Raw genomic sequence first — 21,464 nt, forward strand, 5'->3', positions numbered from 1 at the left:
TCTGATCCCTTAAGACAGATTATATAGGTATAAGTATAGAGGTGTGTGTGTGTCTCTTTGTGTGTGCATCACATTTACGAGAGAACGTCTCTGGTTTCATGGGCCCCTTTACATTTTAGAGCCATCGGCAGTGTATTTTTGGTGGAGAGAACAGACACAGCTGAGGGCTAGATGACCTTTTTGGTTTCCCTGACTGGCAGCAAAAGGAGGGGAGGCACCGACGCCTGTTGGTAGATTCAAAAACAAAAAAACTCCACGTTTTTTGTCCCTTTACATAAATAATGCAAATTCAGGGATCACATATGTCCTCCCACCACCCACGATCACCGTCTTCTTTTTTTCATTGCAATGTATTTCCTGCAAGTATTACTTTTCTTAGTATATAGGTTTTTGTTTTGGAAACCTGGTTTTTGTCTGTTTTGTTTAACATGTGATGACAATTTATAACCCCTAACACTTAATGTTTTAACCTAGCAGTTCCCCAACCTGGCTGGGCAGCTGGCTTCCCAGTGGAGCTTGTTAAAAATAATGAATCGGCAACCCTGGGGGGTGGGCCCTGGGTCTGCATTTCTAACAAGATCCACGGAGGCGTCTGGGACACAGGCAGGCCAGCTCGAAGGGACCCCACCCGGCCGCCGCCGTACCTGTGATCGTCTGGGTCTCTGAGGTGATGGTTCTGGTGGTGCTCTGGGGCTGGGTGGCAGGCACCGTCTCCTCCGATACAAACTGGACCGTGCTGGGGGCCGCCCCGGATGTGCCGGTGAGCTGGCAGCCACTTTGCTTGTGAGCGACGAAGGCGTCCAGGTTGTTAAACTGCTGCTTGCAGATGCCACAGATGTGGATGTCAGGAGTCAGCTCCACCAGCACCGTTGTGCCACCTGGAACTCCATGGGACGAAGGCAAAGTCACAGATTAATTCCAAACGGTTTGAAATCACAACACAAACCAGATTCACGGTAGGAAAAGGGCATGGTGGCAGACGTGGCTAGGTGCTGGCCCAGCATCCACGCCACTCCCTTTTTCTTCCTTGCAAACAGAATCCCAATTCTGTCCTAGCAGCAATGGACCCAGACCCAAGGGATGGCTCGTGACCCATTACTGCCCACAGGGTCACAACTGGCCTTTTCCAAGAAAGTCTTTGATGTGCAGGGACCAGCAGCCATCTCCTACCCCAACTAAAAGGTAGTTGTACTCCCCAATCATGATGAAAACCAATCCCCCTACTTTTCCAACCCTCTGCTCCCATTATGAGAATCCTAGTCTAAATAATCTTGATCCCCTACTACTCTGAAACCCCTCCAGCACGATGCTGGAGGAGCTTCTGGGAAAAGTGTGGCTTTTGTGATAAAAAGGGAGCAGACGTAGTTGACACTGTCTCCCTATTCTTCTGGCCTTGAATGCAGATGTGATGCCAGGGGCTTCTGCAGCCATACTGTAACCATGAGAAAGAAACTGAGATCCCTACAAATGCTGGCCCTTATTTCACTGAACCCCTGAATTAACCCTGGAGTTAACCAATTCCAGACTTCTCCTTAGGTGAGTATAGTTCAGTTTTGTTACTTGTAGCCAAAATTCATCCCTAACTGATAGGGACATTATTTCTCAATAGTAATGATATCAAGAGTTAATACTGTGCTAATATTTGCAAAGCACTTACCCTAGTACTTGGCACTGTATTAGAAAGTGCTACATAAATGTTTGTTCAAGAAATATAATTAATGGCTCTAATAGGGCTACTTTAATTTTTATTTAAAATTTTTTCTTTGTCTTATTATAAGGAAATTCACGTTTATAACAGAAAATTTGGAAGAGAAGGGGGGGAATCACTCACCATCTTTCCACCTATGAGTACCAGGAACATTACAAAATATTTTCTTCCATTCATTTTCAATTAAAAAGTGTTTAAGATCAGAATGTATTGTAAAATCAATCTTTGCTCCACATAATATCGCATGAGCATTGTGCTATATCATTAAAATCTCTTTAAACATAACTATTTAATGACAACACATTAAGCTGTTACTCATGCCTCATCATCTCAGTAACTATAAGGTCTTTACATCATTTCCAATCTTTCTCAAATCTAAATAATATGGGAACTACCTTCCATGTATATGGCTGGCATTCATGCATTGTAATTTCCTGAAAATTTATGAAATATTTACATTATGTCGGATTTTCCCCAAATCTAACTAAGACAAGGAGTCCCTGTGCGGAAAGACAATTTGGTTGACTTGCTAAGGAGAGAGACTCGGGGCTGAGCAGGGTAAGGTTTGATAAGCGAGTGCCCCGTGCACCTAAGTTCTTTGAAACCAATGGATGGTCTTTTCTTCTCTGGAACACCGCCTCCCTGTAGCGACTGAGGTGCCCCTGGGACTGAGAGGAAAACAAGGAACTAAGGGAGAAGTGACTGGCATCACAGAGGATTCCTTAGTGACCGTCAGGGCTGATACCCAGGATGAAATGGGGAGAAGTTTCTGCTTCATAGGACGGTTCTGAGGATCAAAGGCCAGCACAGGCGCCCCATCCCTCAGCATGTCACCTTCGGGGGTTATTATATAGAGGGGGCACCCTATTTGATTTTGAACGAATCCCCCTCTGAAAATGTGGAATGATAAAATATACCTCCCTTCTGGGCTTGTAGTGAGAATCAAGTGATTCCAAAGAAAAAACACTGGACAACAAAAAGAATTGCTTTACCTTTGCAAAGTTCTCCAAAGCTGTCTCAGACTTGGCATCAGAATAGCCGGGGTGGGTGGGGGGTTGTTAAACACAGACGCCTCTGAGCCCCACTACGGAGACACTGAGTCATAATGGAGGTGGGATGAAGGGGGGCTGGGGTTCAGGAAAATCTGGGCTTTTTACAAGTTATGCAAGAAATACCCAGCCAAACTTGGGAGCCAACGTCTCCAAAATTGTTAACAGTAACAGCTCACAAGCTACCCGCTTACTATGTGCCAAGTGTGTGCAAACCCGTGCCGGGGGCTCAAACTTTATGAGACTTCCAACCGCCCGGGGGAAGGCCGGCGGATCCCTCCCCTCCATCCGATGGGTGGGGCCCGGAGAGCGTTTTTTTGTTTTTGTTTTTCTTTTTTTAAATGAGCGCTCGCGCTCCCAGGTGGCTGGTGTGCGCTCAGTCCCCGGACCACACTTTGGGAAACAATGCCACGGGCGAAAAAGGCTGCTGTCCTCATCCGGAAAATGAGAATGAACCCTAAACCCAAAGCAAGCGCCCGCGGCGCCGCTCCCCATTCAGATCCCCACCTTTCCTGTGGGAAAGACTCTGCAGAGCGCCGGCAAGCCCAGCCGGCCAGACCTCATGAAAGCCTCGGCTCCCCAGACTTCGAGGATTCTGAGCCACCGAGGCAGAAGTTTTCCCATCCCCGTTGCCGCGGTTACCCCCATCCCCCCCCCAAACTCCGCCTGGGGGGCGTGGAACGCCCCGAGGGGGTGGCGATGGGCTGAACGGCAAGCCCTCCCCCACCGTTCCCTTCCAAGGGGTCTTGCGAGGCTGCAGAGCGCCCCCCGCCTGGCGCCGCGCTGGGCGCCCCCCGCCCCAGCCCACTCCGCCGCCCCCTGCGCGGCGCGCCCGCCGCTCCCGAGTCGCCGGCTCAGGGCCGTCACCCCGATTTCGGGGCCCCGGGCCTGCTGGCTGCGTCGCAGACGTGCCTGGGCCCGGGCCCTGGAGCGCGCACTGGGCCCCGGAGCGCGCACTGCGTCCGGAAAAGCACTTACTTTGCACGGAGCCCGGGAAGCTCTCGGCCTCGCCGCTCGCGTTCATGGCCGCACACTGGGGGGGTCCCCGGCCGGCGGGGGCGCCAGGGTGGGGGGCGCTGGTCTACATGGTGCAAGGACTTTTCCTTTTATTTTTCCACACCCCCCCAGCCTTCCTTCTCCCAACTCTGCGAGGCGGGGAGGACGGATGTAAAGCAAGCTCCACTTCCGCTGCCTAGAGGGCGCTGGCCGGGCCGGCCGCCCCAACCTGGCTTTGCATCAGCGGCTCCCGGGGGAAGCTGCGGGCCAATCCCGATGCCCGGGCGCGCGGCCCCGAACCCGCGGAATCCCCCGGGATCTGGATGGCGCGCACGCGTCCGGGCGGGTTGGGCGACCGCGGGCGGCGAGGGATGCGCCCCCTGGGCTGCGGCAGCCGGCGCCCCCGCCCGCACCCCGGCGGTTTTGACCACGCGTTTGGCTTCCCCGGCCCTGGCGCCTTTGCACCTGCCGCCCTGGGCGTCCGGTCCCCAAAGCAGCCGGGCAGCCGCGTTGCTTCCGGGTCGCCGGGGTGGCTTGTGGAGAGGACCGCGTCGGGCTGCAGTTGGGGGGTGGGCGCGCGGGCCGCGATGGGCTTGGGAGAAATCCCCGCTGAGCGTCAGCGCCCGGCAAATCAGCAGAGCGCTGGGCGGGTCCCCTGCCCGGCTAGTGAAATAAAGGGGACCGCGATCACGTGGATGATGAGTAGCAGCTGGTACCAAACGCTGAAGGCCTCCAGCTCCAGGGGTCTGCCATCTGGATCGTGCACACAGTCACCTGGAGGGCTGGTTAGAACGGACCGCTGGGCCCACCCCAGAGTTTCTATTCAGTCGGTCTGGAGTGAGGCCCGAGAATGAGCATTTCTAAGTTCCCAGGTGAAGTCCCTGACGTTGGTGGACACTGCCCCCCCCCATCTGTCCCCGCTCGCCGGACCTCATCTCCCGCTACTCTCTCCTTCCCTCGGGCGTCAGCCCCAAGGCTCTTCAGCTTCAAGGATTTTGCACTTATCTTCCCTCCGTATCCACCTGCCATCCTCCCTAACGCCTTCACGTCTGGATTCGAATTCACATTCTTAGACAGGCCCTCCTTGGCTAGCCCGTTCTAATATTGCAGCGCCCTCCCCCTACACTGCCCCCCGCTCCCTGTCTGCCTCCACTCTGCTTTATCTTTCTTCTTAGAACTTATTACATCGAACATTATGTATCTGGAGTATCTTTGTCTGTCTGTCTCTCTGTCTACCTATCTTCTATGTATCTGTATATCTGTCTATAGAAATAGATAATTTACTTGTTTCTCTTTGCCCCTTACGTTCAATAAGCCCCCAAGAAAGGGAGTGTTTTTTCTTTTTTAAAATCTCTTTGCTTCACTGATATCTCCATCTCCAGCGACTTGGCCTAGGTGGCACATAGTGGGCGTAGTGGTAAACATGGCTTGTCCATAACTAAGGGAATTTTCTCTGCTGCTTCCTCGAAGGGTTTGCTATTCCTCCAGAAAGTATTTATTTCTAAGTATAGGCACCGTGCTAGCCCCTTGAGTTTCAAAGGTCAGCCAAACGATTTGGTGCTGCGCTAAGAGAATTTGGCTGGTGGCTAGGGATCCAGGCAACGCGAAATAATTAAATCAGCAGTGAAATTTCCTGACAGTCATAAGGTCTCAGAAGACATAAGGCAGGAATGTGATGGTGGCTGCGGGAATGGTCAAGGAAGGCCTCCCTGAGCCGGTAATATTTGGAAGAGGGTGTGGGCAATTCCAGCTTGAGGAATTGGCACGAGCGAGCGAGAGTCCTGTGGCAGGAATGAGCTAGATGTGAATTGTCCGCTGCCCACCAGTCCCGCGGCAAGTCTTACAGCTCCTCCTGCTTGGCCCAGGCCAGCTACACCTGCCTCCTGCTTGCTGTTACTCAGACCTGCCCCGCTCTGCCTGCGCCCGGGACTCTGCATCTGCTCATCCCTCTGCCTGGATTGCCTATCCTTGCTGGTCCGACATCCGGGGCCAAATGGAAGGTCACCTTCCGGGGGAGGATTTCCCTGTCTCTTATCTAAAGCATCTGGCCCCTTGGTACTCTCCTACCTCACCTTCGTTCTACCTGTCCCTGGCTAACCTGACCCAGAAAGGCACTGCAGCTGGGGGCAGTGTTTATTTTTAATGCTTGATGAATGTTTACGGATGTGCACACCTGGGTAACCCACACCCGGATCGAGGTCCGGATCATTCCCAGCCTCGTGCCTCTTCCCAGTCAATGCCACTCCAGCTCCCCAAGCCCAGCGAGGCAAGCACCATCCTGACTTCTGGGGCCACAGAGTCCTTTTGTGGAGAGCAGTATTTTCATATTTGCCGGAAGAGAAGAAACACCGAGTGGACTGGCTAAGAACAAATTCTTAAGCGCGCTCCTTGAGCCACTCCACTCCTGCATCAGAATTTCCTAGGGCAAGACCTGGGAATCACAAGGGCTTCAGGAAATTCTTATCATAATAAAAGTCTGGGTCCTACCGGTTGGTGGGTAAGTCTGTAGTCCTGGAGTCAGGCTAGTCCACAGCCACATAAATCCTGGAGCTACTATGCTGTAACCAGGTGGGTGACCTCCGCAACGGATTCAGCTGCTCTGTGTCTCAGTTTTCTGTAAATTGGAGATGATACTAGTACCTGCTTCATTAAGCTGTTTTTCAGAGAAAATCAGTCAGTACTCATAAAGTGCTTAGAGTAGTGCCTGGCTCTGTAACTGGGCCACAAACCCTAGCTATTATTATTTTTTATTTCTACTTGGTTCTTATGTGTCTCCCACCAGACTGCAAGCTCCAGGAGAGCATAGACTTGGCTTATTTTATTAACCCTGTCTCCCCGGAGCCTAGAACAGGGCCTGGCATGCATTGTTTGTCGTTGATTGAATTCATGTCTGTTTCCATCAGCTCTGTTTTAACTGTTTGCTACTCTGCCCAGCCAGGCCTTCTCAGTTGCACCCATGGAACATGGCAGTGTTTTTTTTCTGGTCTTAAAATTTCCTCTTTTTGTGTCTTGTTTTTTCTTTCTATAGTTGTTTTTCTTATAAGAGTATTGCAAGTTTTTGGTTAGAAATTTGGAAAAAAAATACAGAATATAAGGGAAAAAATAAAACTCATTTATAATCTGCTGTCCAGAAGTAACATTTTGATTGGTGAATATACCTAAAGTCTTATTTTCTTTGTGTATGTACGTGTATGTATATGTTTGTATAGATAAACACACAAGTTGTATTCATATATTTTAGAAAAATGTGATTGTAACTTACTGCTGTTTTTAATCTTTTTTGGGGGATACATATTATGATCATTATTTTAAAAAATAACACAGATAATACACAGCTACCTGAGATCCCACCAACCAGACATAAACAGTGTTTATATCCTTGTGTGTGTGAGGTGTGTGAGGAAGATTGGCCCTGAGCTAACGTCTGTGCCCATCTTCCTCTATTTTGTAGGTGGGACGCCTCCCACAGCATGGCTCGATGAGCAGTGTGTAGGTCCACGCCCAGGATCTGAACCGGTGAACCCCGGGCCCCTGAAGCAGAGTGCGCGAACTTAACCACTATGCCACCAGACCGGCCCCAACAGTGTTTACATCTTTACTGTGTATCTTTTTAGACTTTTCCCATAGAAATATAATAGAATGAACCATATGAATTGCTGATATCTGTCTATTTTTAACTTAAAAGTGTTCATTTCACGTGATTCAAATCAATATGTGCTCACCATGTTAATATTATACTCCTGGTAAAGTTTGCTGGTTGTGTACCTGGCATCAATTGTCTCAAATTTTCCTCAGAGTAGAATTTCTGATTTTCAGCCGACTGCCTGACCTCCTGGGAAGAGATTTTTCCCAGCCTCCTTCATAGGCAGACATGGCTATAAGACTAACTTCTGGCAATGTAAATGAAATGTTGTGATGTGACTGCTGGGAAATCTCCTAAAAATAACAGTTGACATACTGTTGGAGGAGGTCATCAAGAGGATGTGACTGCCGGTTGACCCTCCAGCCGGACCCGGGCAATCGGAGGTTCCTCGCCCCTCCCCTGTGCTTGGAATGGACACTTCACATACAGTTCCCCCAGTGGGAGCTGTTCCAAGAACACGGCCTTGAGAGGGGAGGGTGTTGAGAGCATCTGGATGGCGTTCGTGACAGAATCCAGTTAAGGCCTCCATATGAGCTTTTAAGATTCTGGGGGCAGGTGTGGAGATCTACTCGGCTTGCAGCCTCCAAGACAAGCCTAGGAAGTAAGTTCCCTTGCTTATCAAACCTGCTGCCGACCGATCTGGAGTGGTCTCTCTCTCTCTTTGGTCTCTCCTTGCCTGCTGTGTATAGGGGCCAGTTTGCGAACCAACACATATGCCATTTGTCCCTCCTTCTTTTTCACTCCCTCCCTTCCTGGCTAGGAATGAGGATGTGGTGACTGGAGTGCTACTTGCTATTTTGGACTCTGAGATTGAGGATATATAGTCTAGTGTGGTGGAGTGGTGAGTTGCAAGTAGCCCAGGTCTCTAACTTCTTTATAGAGATGTCAACTGGCCTGCCCACTCCTGGGTTCATTTACGTGAGAAATGCACTTTAATTTTGTTTCAGCTACTGTTGGTTGTGTATGTGTGTGTGTGTAAGGGGGGCTGCTTCTTTCACATGCAGCCGAGTCAAATCCTAATCAAACACAATACTATGCATATTGTTTTGTAATTGGCTTTGATTTTGAAGACTTTTCACAGTTTGGTTGGTGCATTAGAATGACCTCAAAGTTAAATCTCAGGATGCCGCAACCCCGTTTGTGGAGACTCTCTTCAGAAGGTTTGGTGTGAAGCCTGGGCGTCGGTACCTTTGACCAGCTCCCTGGGGGATTCCAATGCACTTGGTGTTTGCAAACCTCTGCTCCCCACTGTTAGTTAGTTTTGTTTTGTTTTGTTTTGTGTTTGTGAGGAAGATTGGCCCTGAGCTAACGTCTGTGCCCATCTTCCTCTATTTTGTAGGTGGGACGCCTCCCACAGCATGGCTTGATGAGTAGTGCTAGGTCCACGCCTGGGATCTGAACCTATGAACCCCGGGCTGCTGAAGCAGAGTGCGCGAACTTAACCACTATGCCACCTGGCTGGCCCTTTCCCCATTGTTAGTTTTAATGGTTGCATAATATTTCATTATAAGGTTGCATCATAATTTATTTGATATGCTAATGGATGTTGTTAATAACTTTTTAGATCTTATAAGTAATACACTGCAATAGCTTGTTTATTGGCCCCTGTGAATGCATTCTCTCTCTGTGCCAGCCATCCTGAACAGAGCTGTCAGGACACCTTGTTTCAAGGCTGTTTGTAAGGGCTTTTTCTTCCTTTCCCTTTTCAGATCATTTTATCAATATGGGTTCCTTCCGGATGAATTTATCAGTAAGGATCACATTTCTTAAAAAGTTAACAGGTTTTGTGTGACTAGAATGCTCATGATTTCTTCTGTTCTTAAATTTGACCACTTCTCATTTAGTGGATAAAATATAATTTAGAAATGGCCAAATTCCTGTGGGGTACAGACATATTGGTAATCCTACTCAATGTTTGAATCTAAAATCTAAAGTAAATTTGAATTTGTTGCCAATGCTTAAAAGATGCTAGATTTCTCATAAAAATTGGGATTTAGAGTTTTTAAAAAAAGAAATGGAAAGATATGGCAAATCTGGCCCTGGATTATCATATCATAGCACTTGGCTGGGTCTGAGAAGCTGCTCCTTTGGATGAAGCCCGACCTCTGCAATTCACCCCAGTCCCCACTCCTCCCTATTACTTCTTGATATCAAGACTGAGTATCAGTTTCCTAGATCATTAATCTTGTGCTGCATGTATTTGAATTTATTCCAAGTCTCCAATATGTTTCTGATAGAAAAAGGGATTTATCCTTTCCTATGGTTTAAATATTTCTTTCAACTAAAAAAATCTCTACCAAGGAATTACCTATGTAATTATTGTGTCATCTATATTGTGTCATCTATATTGTGTCATCTAATCCTCAGAACAGCAGAGAGGTAGGCACTATCATCACTATTTTATAGATGTAGACACTGAATCTCATAAAGGTTAAATATGTTTCCTCCAGTCAAAGGCCGATTAAGGACCATCTCAGTTAAGAATCTTTGAGGACAAGTAACAGAAACTATAGAAGAACAGAGGTTTGCATAGTGTTTCAAAATCAATGCATTGGAACTATTTCCTTGCTTAAGTAATTTCTGGAAGGAGATTTCCAGATACGTCCTTGAATTATTAAGAGAATACACTTTAAAAAAATTCTGGTAATGTTAATTAACAAGAATAAAGAGGTCATAGTCATTGGATTAATTAATGGTCCTAAGATTTGTGAGCAAAGATATCCTTCTCTGAACAAAATGGTTCATAATTTCAAGTGACCAAAATTTTTCCAAAGGAGACACTTAGCAAATGTAGTTACCTGTGGCACTCATGCACAATCCACTAAAATGTAAGTTCTCAGGGCAGGAACTTTTGCTTATTTTCTTCCTTGTACACCAGCATCAAAACAGTGCCTGGTATATAAAAAGTGATGGATGGATGGATGGATGAATGAATGAATGAACAGTATCAAGGTCCTTTGAAAGATAACTCTTACAGCTAAGCTTTGACAATTACAAGAGTGTTTTTCCCTTTTTAGTAAACATACAGACAAAAGTGTGATATGATGACAGAATCTAGAAAATTTATAGATTCCATTTAAATTGTATGGTAGCCAGTATGCAAATATTTTTAAACTTCCCTTATTTTTCTAGGCAAGGCTCACAAGAATGGCTAACCCAGGGCTTTGCATTCTCAAAAGCTTATGTCAGCAACCTCTCCACTCAGTTTCTCAAAAGTACTACAGAAAATTGTGGCCTGAAGTTTCGGCTATAAATTTAACCGAAGCTCGTGGGCTGGCCCTGAGGCTGTTGCCCTCTGATTCATTCCTTGCCTCCCCTGCTCAGCTCTGCATGTCGGGGGAGCTGATCCCTGTCTGTATTTTCCAGGCTTCTGGGGCTTCTAGCTTCCTGTTGGGTTTCGCTGATGAGTGGATGGGAGAAGCCAGAGTACTTCTTCCCCTCTTGCCCTGTCTTGGTGACAGTGGCTGCATTTTGTCTATGGCCCCAGATCCCAGGTGGGTCCACTGTGGCCTCAGCTTCTGCCAGGTGACTCTGGTTCCTAGTCTCTGACAACACCACCTCCTCCCTTTGTTCTCAGCCTCCTCCCTGTGCAGAAGGGTGAGTGGCTTCCAGCTGTCACTAATCTCTGGGTTGCCTGGCCATGCCCATTTGGCTTTTTGGCTCTTTCATCACCTCTGTATGAATTCCCTGCATTAAATTTACTTAAATCCTCAGAGTTGCTTCTCTTTTTCTGGTTGGACCCTGCCTGACATCAGCTGGATTAAAGTTGGTGGGACTTAAGATTTTATTCTTGCTTTTCTGGACATTGCAGGTGATTCTAACTGGAGAGTACCTTACTGTCTCCAGGGAACTTGCTGAGAACACACATGCTCAGGCACCACCCAGATGCGCTGGAATAGAATCCCAGGGTGTGTGGTCGAGGCATGCAGAATGGAGACACACTTTGGCTGACTCTAATGAGCACCTCCTGACTCCATCGCTGAAACCTGATCCGAAATCTTGGAAAGGAACCAGGGGGAAATTTATTCCAAGATTGATTCACTAACAATATTTAACAACTGCCTGTGATCCTTACGTAAACATAAAAGTCAACGAAGAAACACTTGAAGTTAAAGTAAGAGCTAAAACCTTCTGTTATAGGACGTGCTCAAGACTCAACCTGCTGGGCTTGGAGAGGTGATTACACAACCCATTATTTTGTTGAGAGCTGGCTCTGAGTCTCGCCTGGCACCTAACTGAGGGTAGCACACCTGTGTTTTAATAGTATATTCACTTAGATAACTTCAAATGGGCAAGCAGACACAGGCCTGCTTTTTCTTCACTCTTTTATTTAGTTAGTGCACGAACAAGAAAAGACTCAAACAGTATAAAAGGGTATACAGTGAAAACTGCGTACCCTTTCAACCTCCCCCAGCCATCCAATTTCCTTTCCAGGAGTCAACCATTATTACCAGTTTCTTGGAACTGAAGAACACTTCAGAACTTTCCCACATATATGCAAAAAGGTCTACGTATATTCATCCATTTCTATTTTTCCAAATTATTCTATCATGCAAACAACAGTCTACACCCTGCTTTTCTTTTTCCGTAATCGTGTATCTTGGAAAATGTTACTTGTAAGTGCATCTAGACTTGCCTCACTGCTTTAGGAAGAGTTCAGTTTTCCATTGTATGTAGACATATAGTAAAATTTACTTAAACAATTCCTATTAACGAACATTTAGTTTGTTTCTAGTTTTTTGTTACTACAAACAAGGCTACAGTGAAAATGTGTATCTATATCCGTACATGAGACAGTATATTCATAGAATAGTTTCCTGAAATAGAATTACTTGGTCAAAAGGTATGTGGATTTAAAATTCGGAAGCGTTCCAGTGGCGTGGCACCACTTAGAACCCCCATCAACGACTGCTTACGGCACCTGCTTCCTAGATCCTCGAACAGTGTTAGCACATTTCTCATCTTCGTCAATCTGATGGGGAAAGGATGACGTTGTAGATTTAATTTGCGTTTCTCTAATTATGATACAGGTCTGAATTTAAGCAAACAAAAGCAAACTCTTAACACTCAGCTCCAACGAAACAAAACGGTGTAGTTACAATCTGTGTGATTACAGTAGTTTTCTCTTAGTGGGGGGGATATGTTCCAAGACCCCCAGGGGATGCCTGAAACCACAGATATACCGAACCCTAGATACACTACTGTGTTTTTTCCTATGCATACATAGCCATGATAAAGTTTAATTTATAAATTGGCACAGTAAGAGATTAACAACTGTAACTAATAATAAAACAAAAAGTATAACAATATGCTGTAGTAAAGATTACCATAGATCTTAGCAACCCCAGCATGTGATTTTTTTTCTTTCCTTGTTATGTCAAGAACTTTCACCTTTTCACTTAAAGGAAGCACTTTACAGCTTCTCTTTGGCAGATCCGAATTGCCAGCATCATTATTCTTGCGTTTTAAGGCCATTATAAAGTACAGTAAGGGTGACTTGAACACAAGCACTGCGATACTGCAACAGTCGATCTAATAACCCAGATGCCTACTAAGTGACCAACAGGCAGGTAGGGTATACAGTGTGGACACGCCGACAGAGGGATGATTCATGTCCCAGGTGGGACAGAGTGGGACAGCTGGAGATTTCATCACACTACTCAGAACAGTGCGCAATTTAAAACTTATAGATTCTTTATTTCTGGAATTTTCCATTTAAATTTTCAGACTGCGGTGGACCAAGAGTAACCGAAACCGTAAAAAGCAAAACCGCGGATAAGGGGGGACTACTCTTGATGCAGAAAAGCTTCAAACAGGATGCAGAGATGGCAAAGGAGACACATGGTTCCAAAGTTTGAATGTCACGGTGTGAATCTGAGAGTACAGGTGAACGTGCTGGGGTCCCCAGGGGGTGGAAAGTGAGTATGAAATACTTTTCATCTGTTTTGAAATGGTTTTAATAATATGTTAGGGATGAAATTCAAAGCAGATATTTGCTGAGCTGTTGAAACACCCTCAGTGACACTATGACTTGAAAACCGCTGATTTAGTTTTCATTTTACAGAAGGGGGAACTGAGGCCCCTTCCTCCTGGAGATCCAAACCTATTGGTGGAAATTTGAAATAAACTTAAAAAAAATCTTTTTTATATATTTTAGTTTTGCAATAGTTAGAACTCATAAGAAGTTGACATAGGGGAAATCAGGATCCTTGTGAGAAAGATTTTTCATCCTGAAAAGAAAGAGGTGCGTGAGAAGAAAGCCCTTTGGCACCCTCATTCTCGCCTTCCTTCTCTTGGCCCTGGGCACTGCCGTCGTGAGTGGAGCTGGCTTCCAGAGCTGCAGCAGCCACTTTGTGGACAGCAGGTAGCAAGCTTGGGAGTGGAAGCCGGGTGCTGAGGTTGGTGGAGAGCAAAAATAAAAAGAACCTGGGGTCTTGCTGTGTTCCTGAACCATTGAACCTGCCTTGGGACTGCCTGCTTCCTGACTTTGCATTAAATATAACAATTGATGTCCTTATAAGCCAGTTCTCTCCAACTTTTTCCACATCAGGGTACACGATTAAAATGATAATAATTGTCCAGCACACTGGGGCAAAGTGGCAGAAATTTTGAGGCATTGATATGGAGGCTGGTGAAAGAAACCATATTTTTTAATATTATTTCCTTAAAATATAAAAAATAGAAAGTTTTAGAAAGCAATTTTACAAAACACCAGATTTTTATATGAGAAAATTGAGTTTGCTCCCACAGACACAACTTTCATGTGTCAGATTTTATGCTTAATGTGGCTACATGTAATTCCTGTTCAGGCCTTTTTAATGATGATCTTGTCACATATTTGATAGGTCTTCTCAATGAAAAGCTTTGTTAGCACAAGGAGGCCATATGAAAATGTAAAACTAGTTTTTAAAACAACCTTTCAGAAATTTCTGACGCTAACGTTTTATTTAAAGACTCTAACAGCCAGCATCTCCCTTTCTTTCATTGACAAATGTTGGAATTTCTTGTGGTAATGCAAATAGCTTTCAAGTCGAGCCAGACTTATAGATGAAATTGCGTGTATTTCACAATAATGACAAACCACCCGGGCGTGGTTCGAGCAGTCTCCTGCCGCCAGCCTGAATCCACTATAAAAGGACACAGCTGAGAATGTAGAGAAGTAACCAAGTTATATACAGACAGAGATCAGAACCATTACCTGGAAATGGACCAGCTAGGAGTTCTGGCCAGACCCCCAACCAACTCCATGTTGGTTGGTTTGGGCGCCATGTTCCTTCGGCGTCTGGATCACAAATTCCTGCAGCAGCTCCATGATGCCTTGGCCACTGTACGGAGCAGCAGGCTCTGCAGCCGGCTGCTGTCTGGATGTCCAGCTGGTACCGTACCTTCTTGGCCACATCCGGCACATTAGCCACCATCAGAGCTGTTCAATGGAGGGCCTAAATAAAGACTGATGGTGCCTTCTGGTGTGGAGGGTCCACAGCTTTGGTATTTGTCAGTTTTCTTTCGGTTGCTAATGAGACAGATCCACATTTGAACTGGCTTTGAACGAAGAAGGGAATTTATAACTGTAGCTTCAGAGATGGCTTTAAGGATGGTATTATCAGGAATGGCTCGCTCTGTCTTTCTCTTGGCCTCCATTTAGGAAAAAATATATTTAATCACATTAAATTTTTACATTTGGTTTTAATTTTTATCTACGTTATAAAGGCACACAGTTTAAAGAGTTAAATAATCATCCAATGCTTGCTATGAAAAAGAGTGATCTCCCCACTCTTATTTTCCCCGGGCCCCAAAGGAATTATAGTGTAATTATGTTTAGACAAATATTCAATGTTAACATTATGTAAATCCCAGTCGCAGCTGAGTCATAGTGTATTCTGATTACTTTTCCTGTTCTGCTCAACTTTTTGTTTTCATTAGAGTTAAAAATTTTCCTTTTCTGTTTGCTTGCTTTTCTGTGTCCTAATTCATCTGAATTCGTCACCACCAGTCGTGGAAATCTCTTCTGAAGGTATTCAAACACATTACAATTTCTATCAACTTCATCTTTTGAAGAAGATTCTTCAAGCTGGATTGGAGCAGCTGAGCTGCTGTCACCCAGGATGCTGTCTTTGCCATCATCCTGGAGATGTTGTATGTGTCTTCCTCATGGCAGACCCTGTGGTTCCAGAGATCTCATGTCTACCTTTTTGGTTTCTTCCCCTTTTTGGTGTAGTAGAGTCCCATGACAGAGTACAAGGGAGGGACATTTTAAGATCTAACTTGTATCCTCATACTTTATTGATGATTTGAGTTTAAAATTCTTGGCTAGGTAGAATATTACTCATCAGTAAAAACGAACAAACTATGGACACGTGTTAAAATCTGAACAAATCCCAAAGACGTTGTGTTGAGTGAGAGAAGCCAGTCTCAAAAGGTCACATCCTGAGTGATTCCATTTTTGTGACATTCTCTAGAAGACAAAACGATAGTGATGGAGAACAGATCAGTGGTTGTCAGGGTTTAAGGGTGTTTGATTACAAAGGGGCAACCCTGGGGAAGCTTTTGGGGTGACTGAAATGCTCAGTATCCTGATTGTGGCGGTGGTCACCCAAATCTAAAATTCATAGAACTGTACGCTGAAAGAGAAAAACTCATTATCTGTACTATAAAATTAAAAAAAAAACATTCTAGCTTAAAATTATAGTTGATTCTTGTTATTCAGAGTAGTTGTGTGCCATAGTTACCGTGACCTCAGAATTAGCCAATACTGAACCACAGCTCCTAGTGGAAATACAGAGTTGGGTTCCTTTGAGCCTCTGGTCATGACATTTTCATCAACTCAAAAATACATGACCTTATTTTATGTATGTTTTTGTTGAAAGACACCTTATTTAGTATATATGGTTGATTCGTTAGCAGTGAACTCTCTCTCAACAGAACTTACTTAGCCTGAACAAAGCTTGTCTGGCACACTGATGTTCCCCGTAAGGCACATCCCAGCCTTCCTGCGTGTGGGGGCTTTAGCCATCAGTTCAGCGCTGTGCTTGGGGCCCATTTTAAATGGTTTGAAATCACTAACAAAAAGCACAAACAAGCAAAAAACGTGGCACCACATAGACTGTGAAGAGAACCCTTGCTTAGAGTATGAGAGCTGAAGTGTGAGGCAGAGCAGAGCCTCGGTTGACCTCAGCTGGAAATGTGTGTGACACGTGACTCAAATTTTTCACTGCTCAGCACATGTCTCTGAATGACCTGAAAACCACCTTGAGTGTTGATTTTGGTGTTAAATTTTAGCAGGGCTGGCCCAGTGGTGTAGTGGTTAAGTTTGCGTGCTCTGCTTTGGGGGCCCAGGGTTCACAGGTTGGGATCCTGGGCAAGGACCTACACATTGCTCATCAAGCCACGCGGTGGCAGCATCCCACATGCAAAATAGAGGAGGATTGGCACAGATGTTAGCTCAGCGACAATCTTCCTCAAGCGAAAGAGGAAGACTGGAAACAGATGTTAGTTCAGGGCCAATCTTCCTCACCAAAAAAGAATTTTTGTAGTGAGCAGGTAAATTCCAAATACCGAATCCACTAATAATGAGGATCAACTGTAATTGTCCCTCAGAAATTTGAAGGTGTTACTCCATTGTCCTTGAGTTTCCCATGATGATGATGATGATGATGATGATATGTTTGATGCCATTCTTTTTTTTTTTTTTTGAGGAAGATTAACCCTGAGCTAACTACTGCCAGTCCTCCTCTTTTTGCTGAGGAAGCCTGGCCCTAAGCTAACTAACATCCATGCCCATCTTCCTCTACTTTATATGTGGGACGCCTGCCACAGCATGGCATGCCAAGTGGTGCCACGTCTGCACCTGGGATCCAAATGGGTGAACCCCGGGCCTCTGAGAAGCGGAACGTGCACACTTAATCACTTTGCCACCGGGCTGGCCTGTCTGATGCCATTCTGATCGTTATACTTTTAGGTGAAAACTTGGTGTTTTCTCACCAACTTTTAACTACTTTTCCTTGTCCCTTAGTAATCTGAAATTTAACGATGATATTTCTTGGTTGGATCTATTTCCATCCATTGCACAGGGTACTCAGAGGACCCTTACTATCTAATAACTCACATTCTCTGGTTCTGGGACATTTTATTGCATTTTTTTCTTCCCCTCTCTTTTCTCTCTTCTCTTTCTAGAACTCCCGGTATTTGGAATTGGAACTCCTGCACTGCTTCTCTCATTATCTTCTTTATCATTTCTCTCCAAATTTCACATCTTGGTCTTTTTGCTCTGCTTTCTAGAATATTTCCTCCACTGTGTCGTTCAAGCTTTCTATTTAGTTTTTCATTTCTGCTTTAATTTCCCAGAACTCTTTTTCCCTGAATTTTGAAGATGGCATCCGATTCTTATTTTGTGGGTGCAGTATTTTCTCTTCTCTCCCTGTGGCTGTGAATGGTTTGTGGGGGATTTCTTCCTCCTGCATAGTTTTGGTTTCCTCCGGGTGGCCTCCCTGTCTCTGGTTGGTTGTTTTTGCCTTCCTCTTTCAGCTTTCCTCAAAGGTCTTGTGCTCCTTGGCTGTCCAATCTTATTCTAGAAAGAGGCACGAAAGAGCTGACTGGCAGCCTGAAGCCATGAGGAGAGGGTGGGTTGCTTGTCAAGCTTGAGCATCAGTGTAGGGTGACCTGGTGGGGCTGTGTCATTGCCCATCTCTCCACCTCCAAACACTCACACATCAGTATCTTTTTCCATTGTGGACAAATTTTGCACAAAATACTCGTTCACTCACCTGCCTGGAGGATATCAGCCCTCTTGCCTGTGGTCTTGGGTGGTCTCCCCTCTGTTTTCAATTTAGTCCCTGTGCCTGAAGCTCCCTATCCAGAGACTATCACTTTTATTCTCTTGAAAGAATAAAGTCCAGCTGTTGGAACAGGTTTAAAGAGTGTCAGGTGCCCAGCATGGGGTGTGGGAGGGAGCCTGGGGTCTTACTCTTTCTCAGGTTTTCAAATACTTTAGTTTTTGCCCCACTTCCGCCTCCAGCTTGCAGAGGTATGTGGCGCCAGTGACTCCTGAGCCTCTCCAGGGCTCTGCAGGACACAGGATTCCTTTTTGGCCTTTCCCACTGCTGGCTTAGGAGTCAGCTTTCCTGAGTCTGCTAATTCAGTCACCACACATTCATCTGCTTTCCGGTGTTAAAAGATGGTTTTCAAAAAAGGTAAAATAATGACTCTCATACAGACAGAAAGCGAACACACTTTTAAGATTTTTATTTAATTCATTGAAGAGGAAACTGATGAGATGTTAGAACCAGTTCAAAGGAGGATCCAAAGAACAGACACATTCACAGATCAGGAATATTTACACAAATGTGCAGAGGTGTATTAGATCCTACTGCCACCGAAACAAATGAGCACAAACTTCGTGCCTTCAGACGCTAAGTGGTTACTTCTTATAGTTCCGGAGGTCAGAAGTGCCAGAACCAAGGTGTCGGCAGGGCTGTTTCCTCCTGGCAGATCTAGGGGAGAATGCATTTCCTGGCTGTTTCCAGCTTCTAGAGGCTGCCTGCGTTCCTTGCCTCGTGGCCCCTTCCATTTTCAAATCCAGCAGTGTAGCATCTTCAAATCTCTCTCTGACCTCTGCTTCCGTTATCACGTCTTGTTCTCTGACTCTGATCCTCCTGGCCCCCTCGGATAGGGACCCCTGTGATTACAGTGGACCCACCTAAGTAATCCAGGATCATCTCCCATCTCAGGATTCTTCACTTAATCCATCTGCAAAGTCCCTTTTGACATGTTAAATAACATATTCGCAGGTTCCACGGGTAGGGCAGGTCTATCTTTAGGGGCTATTACTCCAACTACCACAGGAGGCAGAACTGGTATTTCCGCCGGGTTTGAGGGAAGAGGAAAGAGAAGGGTTGTCCCATTGCAGAACAGAATTCATTTGAAAATTTATAAACAAGGATTATTTTGCCTTCCTATCAGCTCTTCAGTGTACAGAGTTGTAAAGAGCTCCCAAAGATCAGAATAGGATCACGCAAAGGGTGTCCTATAGTTAATGCAAAGTTTTGCCTTGAAGCATACAGTTTTCCCTTACCAGATTCAAAATTTTATTGGGATTTCCCCTTCAGCCGTTTTCTCTTTCCTAGAGGGTGTATGTCCTAAAAAAGACTTTTCTGATGTTTGGAGGTGCTCTAGATCAAATATTGGAACCAGGAAGTGAGCTCTTACCAGACGCTGACTCTGCCGGTGCCTTGATCTTGGATGTCCCAGCCTCCGGGACTGTCAGAAATGTTTCTAAGCTGCCTGGTCTCGGCATTTTGTTATGGCAGCCTGAACGGACGAGGACAAGTGGGGTGTGGGGAGAAGGGAACGGATAATGGACGCTTGGAGCTCCCACCTTTCTCTTGGCTCCGCATCCCTCTGTGTTGGATCTGTTCCTGGGCAGCCTCTCTCCACACATCCATCAAATGGCCCAACGTCGGCTCTACCTTAGTCTTTTCCTTAGAATTCGCAACTTCACAAAAAACACAATGATTTCTTTTCCTGAGCAGTTATATCAAATCCAAAAAGATTTGTAGGTGTCTCTGCTCAGGTCTTTGTGCTAAGGTATCCTGACTCCCAGCCTGGGACGTGCGCCTCCATCCGTGCAGGGGAAGCTGTGACGAGGTGACTCACAGACACTCTCTGAAGGGAGCACAGGCCCCTACGAAGAATGACTCTATTACCAGAGGTAAAATGAAGGCATGTGGAATAGATGAGACAGAGGATGTCAAGCAGAGCTTGCCCAGATTCTCCGTGGGGCTTTGCTCCTCCAAATATTACGATTTGTCTGATTATGAGAGCGTAGGGGAAGGAGAGAAGCTTCGGCCACTGGATTGTTCATGCTGTAGCTCAGGAGTTCTCAAAGTGTGGTCCCCGGGCCAGCAGCATCAGCCTTGCCTGGGAAAGTGTTAGAAATGCAAATTCTCAGGGCCCAGCCCAGACCTACTGAATCAGAGACTCGAGGTGGGGCTGGCGATCTGTGTCTTAACAAGTCTTCCAGGGGATTCTGACGCACACTAAGATTTGAGATCCACTGCTGGAATGGATGCTATTGGTACCTCGCCCAAATCCCCAGTGTCAATCAGGCTGGTGCGTGTACCCCCTGGCTGCATCCTTCTCTGGAGGATGGGCCCTCCTACTCCCCTGCTCTATGGCATCACCCAATGACAGACCTACACAGGTGTGCAATTCCCTTGGAGCGGGAATGACTCTGGCCAGTTTGTGTCCTGCAGCTCCTCCTGGGATCCCACGAGTGTCCTGCGGAGGCTACAGCCTTAGCTTTTTACTCCTCCTCCATCGTGCCATCCTCACTCCCCTTCCCTTGACAGCCGTCCGTCCGTAAATAACTCACAGGAGAAGCTCCATCTTAGGCTCCGCTTCCAGGAAACGCAACCTAAGATGCCTGCCATTAGGGCCTGACCTTGATAAGGCTTTACATTGACATTCCCAAAAAGACAAAATGATAGTAACAGAACACAGATCAGTGGTTGCCGGGGGCGAAGGGTGGGGAGAGAGCGTGACTGTAAAGGGGCAGCATGAAGGATTTCCTTGAGATGATGGAACTGTTCTGTCTCCTCATTGTGGTGATGGTTACACAAAATCTAGGCACGTTAAAATTTATAGAATTGTACATCTAAAGAAAAAAGGTCAAGTTATCTGCATTGCAGATTAAAAAATTAAAATAAATAGATTAATGAATGAAAATTTTTTACCCTTGGAAAGTTGTATAATCTGAACCCCCAGAGTGGGGCTCTCTGGAGGTGACATTTGAGGGTCCGGGAGGGAGCGTGTGTGTTAATGGAGTGCTGCACGCCCCTCCTCTCTGACACGGTATTAGAGGCAAGTTGGTCTCATATTTTCCATCTCTCTTCCATGGTAGTCAGAATGATGCCCGCCCCTTCCAAGACGTCCACATCCTAATTTCTGGAACCTATGAAACTGTTACCTTTCGTGGCAAAAGGGACTTTGCAGATGTAATTAAATGAGGGATCTTGAAATGGGGAGATGGATTGTCTGGGCGAGCCCAATGTAATCACAAGCGTCCGCGTAG

The 21,464-nt window shown here is 45.8% G+C and overlaps 1 protein-coding gene across 3 annotated transcripts in view; it reads right to left on the reverse strand.

The window, feature by feature from the left end:
• ZFP64 (ZFP64 zinc finger protein) overlaps positions 1–3,909 on the reverse strand; it is an 80,257-nt gene extending 76,348 nt beyond the window's left edge. For 2 of the 3 annotated variants that reach the window (XM_046679205.1, XM_046679203.1), the window contains exons 1-2: positions 3,736–3,909; positions 645–884 (exon numbers count right to left, since the gene is read on the reverse strand). In XM_046679205.1, coding sequence (XP_046535161.1) covers positions 645–884; positions 3,736–3,781 — 286 coding nt within the window. In that variant the 5' untranslated portion in view covers positions 3,782–3,909. The remainder of the gene's footprint in view (positions 1–644; positions 885–3,735) is intronic. The other variant, XM_046679204.1, reaches the window with a different exon arrangement.
• Between the last annotated feature and the right edge of the window lie 17,555 nt (positions 3,910–21,464).

The sequence above is a fragment of the Equus quagga genome, chromosome 12 (genome assembly GCF_021613505.1).
Source record: "Equus quagga isolate Etosha38 chromosome 12, UCLA_HA_Equagga_1.0, whole genome shotgun sequence".
Classification (NCBI taxonomy): domain Eukaryota; kingdom Metazoa; phylum Chordata; class Mammalia; order Perissodactyla; family Equidae; genus Equus; species Equus quagga.